This window comes from Falco cherrug, chromosome W (genome assembly GCF_023634085.1).
Source record: "Falco cherrug isolate bFalChe1 chromosome W, bFalChe1.pri, whole genome shotgun sequence".
Classification (NCBI taxonomy): domain Eukaryota; kingdom Metazoa; phylum Chordata; class Aves; order Falconiformes; family Falconidae; genus Falco; species Falco cherrug.
In genome coordinates, this window is record NC_073719.1 from 8,267,186 (window position 1) to 8,284,972 (window position 17,787).

At 39.9% G+C, this 17,787-nt stretch overlaps 1 protein-coding gene across 4 annotated transcripts in view; it reads left to right on the plus strand.

Moving 5' to 3' along the window:
• The window catches only part of LOC129734581 (secretory carrier-associated membrane protein 1-like), a 71,696-nt gene that overhangs the window by 1,530 nt on the left and 52,379 nt on the right, over positions 1–17,787 (plus strand). The window contains exons 2-4 of one of the 4 annotated variants that reach the window (XM_055698209.1): positions 4,958–5,035; positions 15,931–16,029; positions 16,301–16,412. In XM_055698209.1, the coding sequence (XP_055554184.1) occupies positions 4,958–5,035; positions 15,931–16,029; positions 16,301–16,412 (289 nt within the window). Of the gene's footprint in view, positions 1–4,957; positions 5,036–9,612; positions 9,712–10,971; positions 12,661–15,930; positions 16,030–16,300; positions 16,413–17,787 lie in introns of those variants that run through there. The other 3 variants (XM_055698213.1, XM_055698210.1, XM_055698211.1) reach the window with 3 other exon arrangements.

The window sequence follows — 17,787 nt, forward strand, 5'->3', positions numbered from 1 at the left end:
ATTTGAGGCATGGCCTTACCAGTGCCAAGTACAGGATGCAATCACTTTCCTTGTCCTGTTGGCCACACTATTTCTGATACAAACCAGGATGCTATTGGCCGCCTTGGCCACACTGCTAGCTCCTGTTCAGCCAGCTGTCAACCAGCACTCCTGGGTCCTTTTCCACCAGGCAGCTTTCTAGTCACTCTTCCCCAAGCCTGTAGCATTGTGTGGGGTTGTTGTGACCCAAGTGTAGGACCTAGCACTTAGCTTTGTTGAACCTCATGCAATTGGCCTCATCCTGTCCAGATTCCTCTTCAGAGCCTTCCTACCCTCAAGCAGATCAACGCTCCTGCTCAACTTGGTGTTGTCTGCAGACTTACCGAGGGTGCTCTGGTGGAAGTTTATTAAACAATGATTGATTATTGCTTATGGAAAAGTCTTTCATTATATATTTAATTAGGAATTGTTTAACTTGGCAGTGAGTTCAAGGACAACTATAAATTGCATTTGATGAACCTGACACACTGTGCTTGTCCTGAGCCCCCTGAACAGGCAGGATGTGAGCAGGACCATCCGGACAATAAATACTGTGTGCAGCTGTGTCATGACAGTAACTCAGCCATGCTCGGACATCTAGCCAGAATCCCTGGCATGTGTGGAACTTACGGATCATGAGACAGTGCATGCCTGCACTTGGCACAAACTTAAAAGCTTGCATATACTAGGTATGTAAGCTGGTGTCCTGGTTTAACCCCAGCTGGCAACCAAGCACCACACAGCTGCTTGCTCACCCCCCCCCCCCAGAGGGGTGGGGAGGAGAATTGGAAAGGAATGTAAAACTTGAGGGTTGAGATAAGAATAATTTAATAGGTAAAACAAAAGCTGCGCACACAAGCAAAGCAAGGAATTAATTCACTATTTCCCATGGGCAGGCAGGTGTTCGGCCATCCCCAGGAAAGCAGGGCTTCATCATGTGTAAGGGTTACTCAGGAAGACATACACCGTAAAGCCAAATGTCCCCCCCTTCCTCCTTCCCCCAGTTTATATACTCAGCATGATGTCATATGGTATGGAATATCCCTTTGGCTAGTTTGGGTCACCTGTCCTGGCTGTGTCCCCTCCCAATTTCCTGTGCCCCTCTAGCCCTCTGGCTGGCAGGGCCCAAGAAACCGAAAAGCCCTTGATTTTAGTTGTTGCTGGGTGATGTTTATACTAAACCATCAGTGTCCTATCAACATTGTTGTTACACCAAATCTAAAGCACAGCACTGCACCAGCTACTAAGAAAAAAATTAACTCTATTCTAGCTGAAACCAGGACAAGTTGATAGATGTTCTTCCCTATTTTTTTCTCTAGGTATAAACAAGTTGACTGCAGCCATTAAGAAAATATTATTGCTGCACCTGTAGATTAAGCTACTGCTGTTAAGATTAAGATAATGTTGTAATAGATGCTGATTCTAAGAATCTAGATTTTATTTTTCAGTAGCTTAATAGTTTTTGTATTTAAGTGTAGATTCAGTCACTTTTTAAAAAAATGACAAATATTTCATATTGAGATTTTAAATTTAAAGGTCTTAAGAGGAAATATAAACGTATATAAATACTTATCTTCATCCCAGCCTATTGACTCTAGTTTGTTTTCTGCTGTTGAACCAGAATGTAGAAATTAAGAAATGTGTGTATATATATACATAACATTTATAAATAGTATATTTATAGCTATTTTGTATATTTGATATACATATGAAATATTGTGCACTTGTTTTGTCTATATATGTAAATATAAATGTAACTAGCCTTATCAAATAAGTGGAATTCTTAATTTTCAAGAAAACCTTCCTTTCATTCATTATTATGTTCTGAAGATGCAAAAATCTTATAATTAAGCCACAGATACAACATAGCGGAACCAGGCATCACATGAAATATGTACAATTTTTCTTTATATGGAGTTAGTGTTGTCTATGGTAGTGGGTACTTTTGCAGAATCAAGCCTGCCTGTCTCTAGCACAGAGAAATGTTTCATTCCTGAAATTGCTTTTTCAGGCTAAACTTAAGCAGTCTTTTTTACTGTAGAGTTCATTGGAGGAAAAAAACTACACCTTTTTCTTAATTTTGCCAGTTCAGGTAGAAGCTGAACCAGAGGTGCTTTTGGCATTATGGGGCACTGTTTCTTCAGTTTCATTTTTCTGAAATGCTTTTCCTGTTCCTGAAGGTGTTGGAGGTATTTCTGGGTAGGGAAAACCAAAAGTTTACAAAAACCTCTTTTCTTCTGTTGTGCTCTTTGAGTGTGTAGTTGTGGAGTCCAGTGGTCAGCATAGTTTTCTTCCTTTCTCTATTGAGAGCCTTTTTCCCTTATAAATCAAATGTATAACAGATGGAGTTTCTTTTAGACTATGTTAATCTAGTTTTGTAAGAAGCTCAGGATGGAACAATGTCATTTTGGGGACAAAGAAAGAGGTGGATATTTACAGGCTTTTTTTAGTGAACACAAACTTTTTTGAGTTTTATATGATATAACTATATGTGTTTACTTGTTGCTTGTGTACATATACATATCCCAACTGAAACCAAGACACCTCAGGAAACCTCAGTTATACAGTCTGGACTTCAACAGAAGTTCATGGCATTATCTCTTCCACTAGCTAGAAGACTCAAGGAGAAGTAAACCAGAGATCACAGGAAGAGTAATTTCATAGCTGAAGGCAGCAAATACTAGCTTGGATATCCACATCTCTCCACTCATTCACTGAGATCTTCTGTAATGCTAGAACTAACCTCAGTATGGAAAGAAAAAATATCTTCATAGTTTTGGAGGTCCAGGTGTAGGCTGCTGGACTTTGAATTGTTCTGAACACATATAGTGCAGTGAATTACTGATGCCAACAGGAGCTACACTTCAGATTTCAAAATGGTACTTAACAATATTTCTGAAAAGATTAGACCTGACGTCCCGAGGAACACAGAGAATTACTATGAATTGTGTACTTTATGCTTATTGCATCTTACTTAAAAATGGAGCAAATGCCAACTCATCTAGATGCAGTGAGAATAACTACAAAGAACTTGTACTTATTGCTGCAGAATAATAAAATATTTAATTCATAAATTAATCAGTGTAATTAACATGAGCAACAAGTGTTGTGCAGGATCACATACTCAGAAAAAATGACATTTAAATTAATGCTATCAAATCTATATGTTGCATGACTTGTATCCTAGTGGTTAAAAAAGTGAAAACTGTAATATTCTATAGGAATAAGTAAATCAAGACTGGCATAATTTATTTTTCCATATTTGATATTCCACCTAGATAATAAAGTTAAAATGTATTATTTTTGAGTTATTTTTGTTTGTTAATATTAAGAAACAGAAAAAAGCCACAAAGACAAGTTCCAATAGGTAATAATATACAGACAGCAACACAGAACAGCAACATGGCTGGAAACACCAAATATCCAGAGACCTCAACCTGCTGCATGATTTAGAGTGATTAAAAATTGTGTTATCCTCTGCAAATACAGAAAATGGGGAATTTCTGGGACAGACTTTAAATATCTGATGTCAGCTACTGAATGCAGCAACAGTAAAATGCCTGGTCCAATCTCAAACTGAGAAGGCTATGTCCTGGTGGACCAGTACTTCTGCCTGAAATGGTTCTGCCCTTGCACAAACTCCTTGCCGCAACCTGATTGTCTTCAGCCACCCAGCCAGTCCCAGTACCTGCTCCTTATAGTGCTGATCCCAGTAATTCTCATTTTTGCTTACTCAACTCCTTGTTCCCTCTTTCCAGCTCACACTTCTTTCTCCAACCTTATCTCACCCAAGCTCTTGTCAGTTCAGCACCTTGAGTTTCTGGTAATTTTATTTAACTATTAGTCATACCAACCAGGGAGTGGAATTTAAGAACAGGCCATTTTTCATACCCAGATACTGTTACCGAAATCTCGGAATGAAGAACTTATCGACACCAATGTGATGTAGATAAGCAGACACTTCTTTATTGACGGCCGGGTGCGTGAGCGAGTCCTCTCACGATCAACGCACACCAGGTCCCAAAATCAGATTCCATATATAGAACTTATTCATACATATTCATTAATTATTCGTACATAATCATAACATTTCCCATAAATCATTTACATACTCTCCTCCTATATCCGATTATGCGCAGTAAAGCTTAGAAAGGTCTAGAAATGGGTCTAGGGTACGATTTGGGTAGGTGGTATATGAGTCGGTGGTCGCGATCTCCCCCTGCCGGAATTACCTTTTACTAAAGTTCACAATTTCTTGGCAGGCACCTACAAGCTGTTCCAGTCGACTCTCCCCAGTTCCCATTAATCTCATATTCTGACATTTCAATGCACCTCTGCGTACAGAAGACTGGTTAAATACAATGGAACCTTCCAACCCTAGAGTTATTACAATAGTTCCAGGCCCTTCTTCTAGCCTTGGTACAAGACGTACAAAAGATTCCATAACGTCTCTTATTGCGTAGATGCAAGTTTCCTATAAATTTTTTTTTCCTTAGCCTTCTACATTTTAATTCTATTAAATGATTTTATAGAATCAATCAATTTTAACTTATTAACTAATCGGTAACATTTCCCCCCTTTGAAAGTGTTGAAAATCATTATTTCAATACTTTCACTTTATTCATATATCTTTTGTTTCAACATATTTGGGTAATGGATCATGTCTTGGTGAAATAGTTGGTACTTCTCTCATAATCATACGACTCACTGCAATTCAAGGAGGAGGGTGTATGGTGTGGTGTGGTATGTGGAACTGCTGCGCAACAGCAGCCGGAAGACAGAGGAGTGAGACTATGCGAGAGAAATAACTGCAGACACCAGGGTCAGTGAAGAAGAAAGGGGAGGAAGTGCTCCAGGCACCAGAGCAGAGATAACTATATGTGTTGACTTGTTGCTTGTGTACATATGCATACATTTACAGAACTGTTGTCTCTTCTAGAATCCTTCTGTTTCACAAGCGATAAGAAATATTCCTCTGGGGCTAGATGAGTACAATCCTTTCTCCAATTCAAGAACAGTAAGCACATTTATTAATAATGCTGTTAATCTTTTCAGTTAAGATTTGTGGGGTATTGTTTTCAGAGTTGTAAAACATACAAATTGGGGGATGAAAGGCTGGAGAGCGGTCTCACGGAAAGAAATCTGGGGGGTCTGGGTTGATGGCAAGCTGAATATGAGTCAACAGTGTGCCCTGGCAGTCAAAAGGGCCAACTGTGTTCTGGGGTGCATGGAGCACAGCATAGGTCAAGGGAAGAGATTGTCCCCCTCTGCGCTGTATTTGATTTATTTTTCTGAAGCTTGAAGAGTTTCAAAATTGCTTTGTACAGACAATAAGTTATAAATGTCAGGTAGGTGTGTTTAAAAATAATAGGTCTTGTTTAAATAAAAAAAATATCTGGAGCTACTTGAGCTACTCTGACATTTTTAATTACTTTTCTACTTATTTTAACATGCAGCTCTGTCAGAGAAGGAAAACTGAAATATATGGCTAAGTTTATCTGGCTTCTAACAGTCAGCTAGCTGTGCATTTATAAATTCTAATTGTTCATTACAGATGTCACTCATACAGAAAAATTGGGAGGATGGGGGAATCTTGAAGTCAGTGTTCAGATCTACTGAATATGTGCTATGTTCATGCACTGTGATTAAATTAATAATCTATGGGATGTTACCAAATTCATAAAAACTGTCTATTGAATGAATAGATCTTTCTGCAGAGGAAAAAAAGGAACTTCTTCAGGCTTTCTCTTCAGTACAATATATATTCATCTAAGAGTGTAGTAATAATCAACCTTTATACTCCTCTTCCTCTTTCTGTATCTTGTGGATGCTGAATATGTAAAGAAGTATTTCATAATTATATGCATTTGCAGGAATGTGCTTAGATACCTGAGGACATGCTCACAATTCCGTGTACTCACCTCTTTTTCTACCAGCTTTGTGTGCAAGAGAAGGGCATACTATGCATGTACAAATGTATATGCAACAGGAGTAAGGGAAGATAAAGTGGAAGTGAATGCCTTTTAAAGACTGGATGAACAGAGGTAGGAAAGCAAGGTCTGTGAATATTAGACTTGGAGGATTATAATGCCCATCAGGGTAGGGATAGAAATTACTCTATATTTTGTGTGCTGCTCAGAGAAAAAACGTCCAGATAGTTTCCAGGGGCTTGGATTTGCTGCTGTTTTTTGTTCTACCTTTGTTGGGAAGCTGAGCCATCTTGAACAGCTTTGTGCAGGTAATCCTGCTTCTAACATTTGAAAACCATGATGGCACTAGTGAGCAGAAAGGATATATGCTGGTGGTAGCAAAATATGTCCTGGAGACTTGTGCTCTTCAATTTGAGAATCACTGGCCTGTAAGACTTTAAATGATTGTGTTTCACAACAAGTAACAGTGTGTAGCTCTAGTTTTTAAGGAAACTGAGAATTATATGCTTCAATTATAAACAAGAAAAATTTGAATTTCTACATCTTAGCTAATTCTAAGATGGTATCTTACAGTCTATAGCATTAACCTTCCCTCCAAATTCAAGTTAACAAAAAATTCTGGACTGCACAAACTCCATTGCAAATCCAGGCAGGGATATATTTCTTCTGTGAGAAAGTGACTTCAAACTCTGAATACTGACACTCATTATCTTAGCTCAGTTGTGTTCTCCCTTTGCCAAGGGAAATGCTGCCTATCAGATCTTTCTTGGTTTTCAGGATAGGACAGGGGAAAAAAAAAGGTAAACTGTATTTTATCCCCCCCCCTTCTAATTTGGTTTGGTTTTTTTTAGTATTTTGGTGCATTCACCTTTTCTCTGTCAACTTACATCCTTTACATCTGCAGTGGGAAACTTGGTAGGAAAATAACACGTAAGACATAATGAGGAAAATGAACGGGCATAGGAGACTTTAGGTCCCAAGTGTCACCACCTTGATATCTAACATGAGAAATCAGGAGTTTTTTCTTTTTTGGCTTCTTATCAAATGTCAAAGCTTGTCTTATTTTTGATTGTTAAACCAAACAAAGTTTTCAGTGAATGGTATAAATGTTAGACTAAATATAATTGCCTGCATCTTCAGTGGTTTTGTCTCCAGGTCTAACAGTTGCCATGGAGAGGACTTTGTGTCTTTTTTCATGTTTCTGAAAACAACAAGGAACAGATTAGACAATTATTATTTCTGCTTCATCATTTAATGAAGCTACTGTTAAAGAAGGCTTTTAAACTCTTCCAGCTTCTACAAGTATTGCTAATGCAGGCTGAACTCCTCTGAGCACTGTGTGTATATATGTATAACGTATAGCATGCTCTTTCAAATTGATATGTTAAAATTTTGAAAAAAATCATTACTAGAGATGGGTTTTTCTTCTTGTTGCTGGTTTTAAGAGGCATATTTCAATGGATTTTTTCAGTAAATTCCTGGACAGCTCCTCTCCTTATGTCTTGCATCCACTCACAGTGAAGTGTTTATAGGAAATCAGATTGATCAGCTACACCTGGCTTCTTTTGGAACACTACCCCCCCCCCCCCCCCCCCCCCCTTGAATAAACCACTTACATGGGAAAAATCTGTTCAATAGAGAACTTCTTTTGAGCATTTATCTCCAGCCAACCTCTTCTCTTCAGGAGAGGTCATACTAATTTGATTTTTCTCCTATTGTAGCTGTGACAGCAAGGCATGAAATAAAAATATCTGTTCCAGAAGTACCATTTGGGGTAGGGACAAAGAGGTGCTTTAGAGAGAGGTTTGTTGAATTTCAGGATAAAATTTGTCAGTGAGGGTCAAAGACCATGGATCTGTGAAGTAAAGTCTCTCTAAAAACAGTTGATTTGGTTCCCCTGGCCAAATGTGGGTGGTATATCATGACATGATATTATTCAGTGATGGCTGGAGGTTATTGCAGTCCTCACAATACAAGTCTGAGTAATTAGTGTTAGAGTTACACCCTTAAAAAGACAGACTTGCTAAACATCTGTCTTGCTGCAAATGTCTTGTCAGTCCTATCTAGGCTGTAAGTCAGTCAAATATCTCTCTTCCATACCCAAATTCCTAAGCCACCAACACCCCATGGACAGACAGGTATGACAAAATAAGTGCCAAGTCATAGGTTACAAGGGACCTCTGGAGGTCATCTTTTTCGATCCCTCCCTATTCAAAGTTGGTCACTAAGTCACATTTCTCAGCATCTTGTCCTGGTGAGTTTTGACTATATCCAGGGATGGAGATTCTCTGACCTCACTGGGCAACCTGTCCCAGTGTTTGGCAGTTCTTGCAGTGAATTGTTTCCCCCCTAATATCCAATTAGTTTGCTGTGTTCCAGCAAGTAACATGCTGTGTAATAAAAGCAGCGTCATCTTTTCCCAGCAATCCCATGTGTATGCTGATCAATAAGGGAGTCAAAATGTATCTGTTTCATTTCTTATACATAGTACATTATGTATTATTTAGGGCAGAATTCTGCAGCGTTAGCCTAATAAGTGGATAAGCCAGGCTTTGCTTCAGTATGAGATTAAGAAATGAAAGAATTCTTATGGGGTGACTGACATTCTTATCAGGTAAGAAACACCAATCAAGTCTTGTTTTAAAATTTTCATTATGCATGATGTGGGGCCAAGTCTTCTAGGTTCCAGAAGGATGGATTGAACTGCTAAATTTGAGAGGGGAAAGAAGAGGCTTGACTTCTGCTGCCCTGAAGCCACCTGAGAAGCCTATGTCTACCCATCTGCTTCTGAGACAAAAGGAGGAACAGTAATTTTTGGTATGCTCTGGTATGAACTGCATAAGATGTTCATCCAGGTTAAAGGAGTTACCTGGAAAATGCCAGATTCAATAGTTTCTTTCAAAGCTACCTCAGCAATTTTTATCCCTAGAAATCCTATGTGAATAAAAATCAAAATAACATAAAGAGACAAAAGTATACTGTATGACAAGAATTCCTGTTCTGCTTATTTAATAGTTATGGATCTTGGTGTCTTTATGAAGTGTCCATTACTTATTAGAATTAGTTCCTACAGTTACCTAGTTTGACATCTTCAGGATTTTGATAGTTATTGACCAAGTGTCTTTCTCCCACTTGCATCTTTTGTGCTGATAAAACATTTGAGTTGACCTCGGAAAGTGGATGTTTGCTTTTAGATTTAAATAGCAAATCAATTGCTCCTATACTTAAACTAGCTCTAATCTGACCACTTGGTAATAGTATTTCCTCAATAAGATTTAAATTTACACTTAATATATGCAATTTTTGTCTGTATTAAATTGATGTCCCTTGCCAACCTTTTTAAAACCTAAATCTAAGCCATTGCTTTCCAGAATGGCTTAAAAATGCCTCCAATTTCAGACTTCTTGCATCTTGTACAACAGCACTTATGTCATTTCAGACAATTTTTCAATACAGGAGTGTTGATAGTTTAACCCTGGCTGACAACTAAGCACCATGCAGCCACTCGCTTGCTCCCCCTACAGTGGGATGGGGGAGAGGATCAGAAGAGTAAAAGTTAGAAAACTCATGGGTTGAGATAAAGACAGTTTAATAGGTAAAGCAAAAGCCACACACACAAGCAAAGCAAAACAAGGAATTTATTTGCTACTTTTCAGGAAAGCAGGGCTCCATCACGTGTAACCGTTACTTGGGAAGACAAATACCATCACTCTGAATGTCCTTCTTCTTCCCCCAGCTTATATACTCAGCATGACGTCATATGGTATGGAATATCCCTTTGGCTAGCTTGGGTCACCTGTCCTGGCTGTGTCCCCTTCCAAATTCCTGTGCCCCTCCAGCCTTCTTGCTGGCAGGGCCTGAGAAACCGAAAAGTCCTTGACTTAGTATAAACATCACCCAGCAACAACCAAAACCATCGATGTGTTATTAACACTGTTCTCGCACCAAATCCAAAACCACATCACTGCACCAACTACTAAGAAGAAAATTAACTCCATCCTAGCTGAAACCAGTGTTTCACCACCCTGATTGTAAAAAATTTCTTAGAAGATGGTTTGTAATACCTGTGCCTGTTATGCATTGAATTATGAACTTTAAATAATGACCTGTAAAAATAAGCACATTAAAGCAATATTGAACTTCCACTGTTAGAGGTAGATTTGAACACTGACACTTCATTCCCCTGTGTACACATTATGAAGCTAAGATTTCATTTTTTATATATATCAACCTAGCAGAAATTCTGCAGTGATATCCAGCAAAAATTAAAAACAGATGTTGAGGCAGATACATGATTTTTCTTATCCTTTCCTTAATACCTTGGATTCTCTTACAAGCTCTTCTCTCTACTTTTTCTTACATTGTTTATTAATTCTAGCAAGTGATATTAAATAACACAAGTGATATTAAACACACAATAACTTAAACTAATGGTGTAGGCATACCTACTGTAGCACAAAAATAGCTACTTTAGATGTACCATAAGAGACTAACCATGCTGTGTGGAAGAGGAGGATGGAGAATGTCTGAAGAGAGATGTATGAGAGGAGGATGGAGAATGTCTGACCTGGCAGGAGATGAGAGAACAGCTGGGTATTGTGAAGGAGAGTAGGAAATATAAATGTGGTTATCTAGTAGCAAATAGGTGTCTGCATGCTTGTAGTGATATATAGCTATGTAACCACATGAATGGTTTCTGCCCTGAGCCTGGTTGTACATACAGCTGGAATTTGTATCTGGGCTCAGAGATATAAATAAGAGCTTCTCTGTACAATAAAGTGTCTCTGGTTGCACCACAACTGGAGTCTGTGCCTTCATACGCCACAGTGCTGGCTTTTTACTTCTTTTGATTTACACGGTGTCAAGCATGCTACTGGGGTAAGACGGCATTTAGAAAAGTGGAAACTATTTTCAAAGAAAACTTAAGAGCTTAAACTATGGTAAGCTAAGTGTGAAACTAAGGCAAGCTCAAAGCTCTGAGGAAAAATCTTGTAGAGCAACTTGGGAAACTTTCTTTCCCAGAAGCAGGAAGCTTCTACCATCTTTAAGGTTGTAAGAGTACTAATAGAAGATAACAATGTAGGAAAAAGCCAAATTAATTGTTTCTTTACAAGGGAAGTGTCTTAAACTTGAATTCCTAATAAATAGGCTTTAGAGAAGCAATAACTTGCTTGAAACAGGTAGCATTCAGCTGAGTGTTAAGAAAACTAATGTGGAAAATTGCTAAAGCATGAACTAGAATGTACCTCAACTGGCTTTATACTAGAGGAAGGAAAAGTGATGGCTGTCACATTCACTATAGAAAAAGTTCTTAAAAAGGATTCAAGAAATTAAGAGGCCAGGAGGTACAGGTTCTTTACTGGACATGTAGAAAGGGAGGGCAAGGAAGTCTACTAATCATAAATGTTTGTTGGTTGGGTGGGTTTTTTGTTTATTTTGGGGTGGTTGGTTGGTTTGTTTTTAGTGAACTCTACATATACAGGGGTTTTAACCTTCAAACAGACATGGCAGTTGTCTTGACTGCCGAGTCATTCCTGCATTAAGTAATGGACTGCAGTGCACAGATCTGACAAAGTGGGACTAAGTTCAGCTGCTTTCTTGCACTGTAGTGCTTGAAGAAATAATCTGGAGTGTCCTCCTTCATGTTAATAAAGTGATATGGCTGGCTGTATGTTTTTTGGGGGGCTGAGGCCTGAAGTAAGATCATAATCCCAGTTGTATTATTACAGAGTATCCAAAGGGCCAATTAATTCCTAATCATGTACTATCCTTGAAATAGTCATGATAGCCTTTCAGTTGTAAACCTCCATGATGGTCATGACTATCCAAATATTCCAATCAGCCATACTGGTTACTGTAAAGATATGTGGAATGTGAGAGCATCTGTTTCATTGAGGTTATAGACCTTTTCAGTTTAAAGGGAGTAATAAGTAACAGGGAAAGTGATGAAAAAACCCAGATAGATGAGTGATAACAGAGACATAAAGTAAAACTCTTCAGCCACTAATTGATAGGCCATTAAGAAACAGCAGGTGTAGCTTTGAAGAGATTCAACCTGGACTTTGTAACTGATAAGAAGGGCAAAAGGAGATAAACATGAATATTATGGATAGTCAAGGGGAGCCTGTGAGACTATGCAAACTTTATTAAGGAATATTAGGGAAATAGTCAAAGGTCAGTTGGGAACTGGGGAGGAACAAGGAGGAGACTAGTGAAGAGGATGGATAAAAGGGGCTGGTTGTATGTAAGTTGTTATCAGTCAGTACACTTGTATGACAGAGCTATGCATCTAATCACTGAAGTTATTGTTAAATCCTTTCTTAACTCTTTCTGTGAAATTCACTCTATACCATCTGTGAGTGCTGCAAAGTCTAGGTGCCAGCAACTGGAGAGACTAGAGTGAATTAGGTGGGTGTCAGCGATCTGGTCAGACCCCAGTAGTAGTGGTCTGTATGTCTGTGGTGTGAACAACTGAGCATCCCAGTGTCAGCAGCTGGAGGGACCATGGGTCATAAGGCCTATGTGTTTGGGGTGCCAGCAACTGGAGGGACCAGTGTGTTTTCCTCTGTGTGTATATGTGTAATTTACATATATATGTGTATGTGTTTTCCTCTCTATGTATATGCGTAATTTACTAGCAAACTTCACGCTGGACTACCTGGCAAATAGGAGGAAAACCTGTCTCTGGGAAGACTCAAATTCTGAGCCAAAAGTGAGTAAGGGAGTCCAGTGTCTGGACTTAGATATATGGCAAGCTGAGAGCCTGTGCTGGTGTTTGAGGGAGCTGCGAGGGTGGGGGATGCTTGTGAGACTAGTGTTTGAATGCATGAATCTGCTAGTGAACATCAAGCTGGGCTAACTGGCAAACAGGAGGAAACCCATATACCAGGTAAGAGGGCCCTGGATCCGGGCAGGTATATCAGACAGGCTAAGGGCCCATCCTTATATCTGAGGGATCTGCAGTTGTTGGCATGTTTGTAATTCTGGAGAGGCATGTGTTTTTTAATAGTGAACTTCAATGCTGATCAGCTGGAGAGGAGGAATGGAACACGACTCTGTGTACCTATATTTTATGTAGTTCTGATAGTGGTATGTGGAGGTGTTGTTAAAGGCAGTGCCCTACCTGTGGCAGCTTGTGTAGCTGGCTGTGCTAGTATCCTTGGTACGTGTGGTTGTGTGTGTATTTGTGTGCATCTCTGGGATACGCACTCAGTCTTGCTACTAGCTGAACCTGGAAACAGGAAAGCAGCAGCTATATCCATCTGACGGAGAGCCCTCAGAGGGTCTGAAGATGTGCTGGATTAAGCTCCAGCAGTTGGAAAGGAGTTGTCCCGGATCTCAGAGTCAGCTGGAAGAGGTAGCTTTTGTCTCCCAACCTCTCCTGACCTTAGGATTCCAGGATGCACAGCCCCTGCTACAAATCACTGGTTTAGTCTCTCTTGTAGTGAGCACAGGCTCTTACCTAGGCATGTGCATAGTGGACAGCAATTTTAACACTGTATAGGTGGTCAGCTAGCATATAGTGGAACCTATAGTGGAGTTTACTAGGGCATGATGTTTTCTCCACAATGTATTGCATTTGTGCATTTCAAAAGATGATTGGTCTATTGGGTTTGCGTGGCAAGGTTTTGAGGTGTGTGTGTGGCTTATAGGGGTGGCTTCTGTGAGAAGCTGCTAGAAGCTTCCCCTATGTCTGATAGAGCCAATGCCAGCCGGCTCCAAGATGGACCCACCACTGGCCAAGGCTGAGCCAATCAGCAATGGTGGTAGCTCCACTGTGAGAACATTTTTAAGAAGGGGGGTGGGGGAACTGCTGCACAACAGCAGCTGTAAGCAAGAGGAGTGAGAATACGTGGGAGCAACAACTCTGCAGACACCAAGGTCAGTGAAGAAGGAGGGGGAGGAGGTTCTCCAGGTGCCAGAGCAGAGATTCCCTTGCAGCCTGTGGTGAAGACCATGATGAGGCAGGCTGTTCCCCTGCAGGCCATGGAGGTTAATGGTGGAGCAGATATTCACCTGCAGCCCGTAAAGGACCCTACACTGGAGCAGGTGGATGCACCTGAAGGAGGCTGTGACCCTGTAGGACAGGGGTACTCAAACTATGGCCCGTGGGCTGGATACGGCCCCCCAGGGTCCTCAATCCGGCCCCTGGTATTTACAGAATCTCCGCGTGTGCCCCCCCCCCCCGCCAGGGGTTGGGGGGGAAACCAAGCAGCCGCAGATTACTTCCTGCCACTTCATCCACGCGCCGGCCTCCTGTTTAAAAAGTTTGAGGACCCCTGTTGTAGGAAGCCCATGCTGAAGCAGGCTCCTGGCAGGACTTGTGATCCTGTGAAGAGAGAAGATCCCATGCTGGAGCAGGTTTGCTGGCAGGGCTTGTGACCCTGTGGGGGACCCATGCTGGAGCAGTCTGTTCCTGAAGGACTTCACCCTGTGGAAAGGGCCCACTCTGGAGCAGTTTGTGAAGGACTGCAGCCTGTGAGAAGGACTCATGTTGGAGAAGTTCATGGAGGGCTGTCTGCCATGGGAGGGACCCATCGCTGGAGCAAGGGAATAGTGTGAGGAGTCATCCTCCTGAGGAGGAAGGAGCAGCAGAAACAATGTGTGATGAACTGACTGCAATCCCCCTTCCCTTGTCTCCCTGTGCTGCTTGGGGAGAGGAGGTAGAGAAAGTTGGGAGTGAAGTTGAGCCCTCAAACTAGGTGTTTTAATATTTGGGTGTATTTCTCATTATCCTACTCTGATTTAATTGGTAAAAAATTATATTAATTTCCTTGAGTCGAGTCTATTTTGCCTGCGATGGTAATTGCTGAGTGATCTCTCCCTGTCCTTATCTCAATCCACGATCTTTTTGTTATATTTTTCTCTCCTTGTCCAGCTGAGGAGGGAGAATGATAGTGGCACCTGGTGTCCAGCCAGGGTCAACCCACCACAGTTGGAAAAGATACAGATAAGCTGGGCCAAGTCATAATTTGACATGTTAGTGGTATTCAGTTTATTCCTGCTTTGTTTTAACGTGCTTTTTTATTTAAAACATCACACTGTCACCATATTTTTGTTCTTGATTTCCATCATATTAGGAACATGTGGTTCTCTGTCTTAAAAGATCACAGTATGGGGAAGTCTTTCATGTTGCAAGCTCTGCACAAAGATGTGAATTGTAGTTTTCTCCCAGGCATATTTAAGAATAAAATAACATCATAGTAGGGCTCTACTGGTCTGCTTTGGTAAAGTTCAGTTTATAACTTTAATCTAGGTAGTAGTAATTTTCTTGGTTTGATAGGTAATGGTTAATACTGTGTATGATAGAGAGTTGTGGAGAAAGTCAAGAGATGAGGACAAACAGGAATAAGCAGGAGAGGATTTAAAAACAAACAAAACCATAAAATTGAAAAAACTGAGCTACTAAAAGGTTCTTGTAAGATGTGTTCTCATAGGAAATGGCCAAGTGACTGAGTTGCTAGTGGTAGTTGAAACTAGATACTATAGTACATACTGGTGGAATAGTTAAGCAATAGGTTATGGATCATCAATTGAAAAATTTAATACGGTACATTGCTTCTCTAGTTAACCAGGTGATATAAGCCTTTGTTAAGTAGAAAGCTCTGGAAGACATTACTAATAAATGACATCATTTTAGAGAATATGAATAGATCACTCTTAAATCCTGCAATTCTCTTAACTTACCCTTAATTCATGTTCATGTCTGAAAAAATTAAAATTCTGTTTACTTTCTGATGATCCATAAAATTCCATATGTGTTTATGGCAAGTAGTGCAGTGTAAGAACAAACAAGTAGAACACTTGAATATATTTATCTTCTTTTTCCTAAAAGTTATAAATATTGCAGGCAGCATATCAGATTTTCAGTTTATCAGTAGCACTTCCTTTAAAACAACTGGATTAGTTCTTAAAGAGTTAATGAAAAGATGTTTATTATAATAGGAGACTGTTTCCCTATAATTGTCTCTTGTTTTCTTAGACTCCTCCAGGAAATGTGAAAATGCCTAATGTACCCAGTGCCCAGCCAGCAATAATGAAACCAACAGAAGAACCACCTGCTTACATGCAGATTGCAAAGGTTTGTCTATAACTTTCAGGCACTAGGTTCCTTCCAATTATAATCATATAAATATGTTTCTGGAATAGTGTCTTTTATAAATAAGCATTGCTTTTCTTATGATTTATGAAAATTAATACTGCCTTAAAGTAATCAGTTACTGCATGAATTCATGTAATATTAGGTCAGTGTCTATCCATAACTGGAGATGCTTAATTATGGAAAATAGAATTGGAATATTTATTTTCTTTGTATTTTTTTATCAATATCTAATGATGCTTGTTTTCTTCAGGAGCATGCCTTGGCCCAGGCAGAACTGCTAAAGCGTCAAGAAGAACTGGAAAGAAAAGCAGCTGAACTAGATCGCAGAGAAAGGGAAATGCAGAGTCTCAATCAGCAGAGGGGTATGCATGAAAAAAATACTTTCTTAAATTGCAGAAATTTAACTTTTTCTTAGAAGCTGGTTTAGTTTTACAGTGACATTGTGAAACTGATAAAAGAGGGGTTTTTATAATTTCTTCAGGAAAGGAAAATTGATCTCCTTTGAGATAATGCATACAGTGAATAAAAACTGTCCTGGCCTGTGAAAAATTTCAAAGCAAAAATTTTAATTGTGGCCTTGTCCTGATTTTGGCTGGGACGGACTTAATTTTCTTCCTAGTTGCTAGTACTATGCTGTGTTTTAGATTTAGTATGAGAATAATGTTGATAACACACTGATGTTTCAGTTGTTGCTAAGTAGTGCTTACCCTAATTCAAGGATTTTTCAGGTTTCCCATACTCTGCCAGTGAGCAAGCGCACAAGAAACTGGGAGGGAGCAGAGCCAGGACAGCTGACCCATATTAGCAATAGGGATATTCCGAAGAGGGTCCCCCGTGGAGAGTCGGCCAAGTCACGACAACCACACCAATATGGCTACATGCCGTGCTCACTTTATTAAACAAACAGGTCATATTTATAACTTAAACCAACTGCTCAGATGACTTTACACACAGGTGATTGGATAAAAGTCTCTGGTCATGCGGGCGTTCGTGTCGCTGATCGGTGAGCATGCTGCAGGCGCCTGATCAGAGTGTGCCGATGAGAGTGTGTTGATTTTGCGGTTCCCAGGACTTGCTCTGCACCTGGCTTCTTGTTTGGGCATAGCTTGTTTTCTTTCTCACACTGCTTGTTCCCAGGACAATTTATAGTTGCTCTGCAGCTTCAAACTAACAGGCCTGGGTTGTCCAACTCGGACAATGGTAACATATGTCCTCGGTCCTTTAAAAATCCCTCTACATATCCCACTTTTTCTTTTTGGACAACCCATGTCTGTTTCACAATAGATGGTAAACCTTTCTTCAAACAAGAAAATAAACAGCTAAAAACTAAAAACATTACAACAACGATTATAACAAAGTGTATGCCTTCCATCAATAATGTCTTTAACCAACCTGTTATCCCCAATCCTCTCAACCATTCATCAAAGGGATTATCATCAGCAAGAATATGCTTCATGTTTCCCTGCAGTTGTGACAACTTCTTGTGCATCGATATGGAATGATCAGAAAGGTTCATACAACACATCCCTTCAAAATCCTCACAACCGTGTCCATGTGCTAATAACAAAAAATCTATTGCAGCTCTATTTTGTAACGTAGCATGCCTAACACTACCTGTTGCGACGGAGGGAAGACACAGTCGCTCAATATGAGTGATCAGCAGACTTCGTTTATTGTCCCTTACAGTCACCTTTTATGCCTTCTTATAATTAGCTCATACATATTACAAAAGTTAAG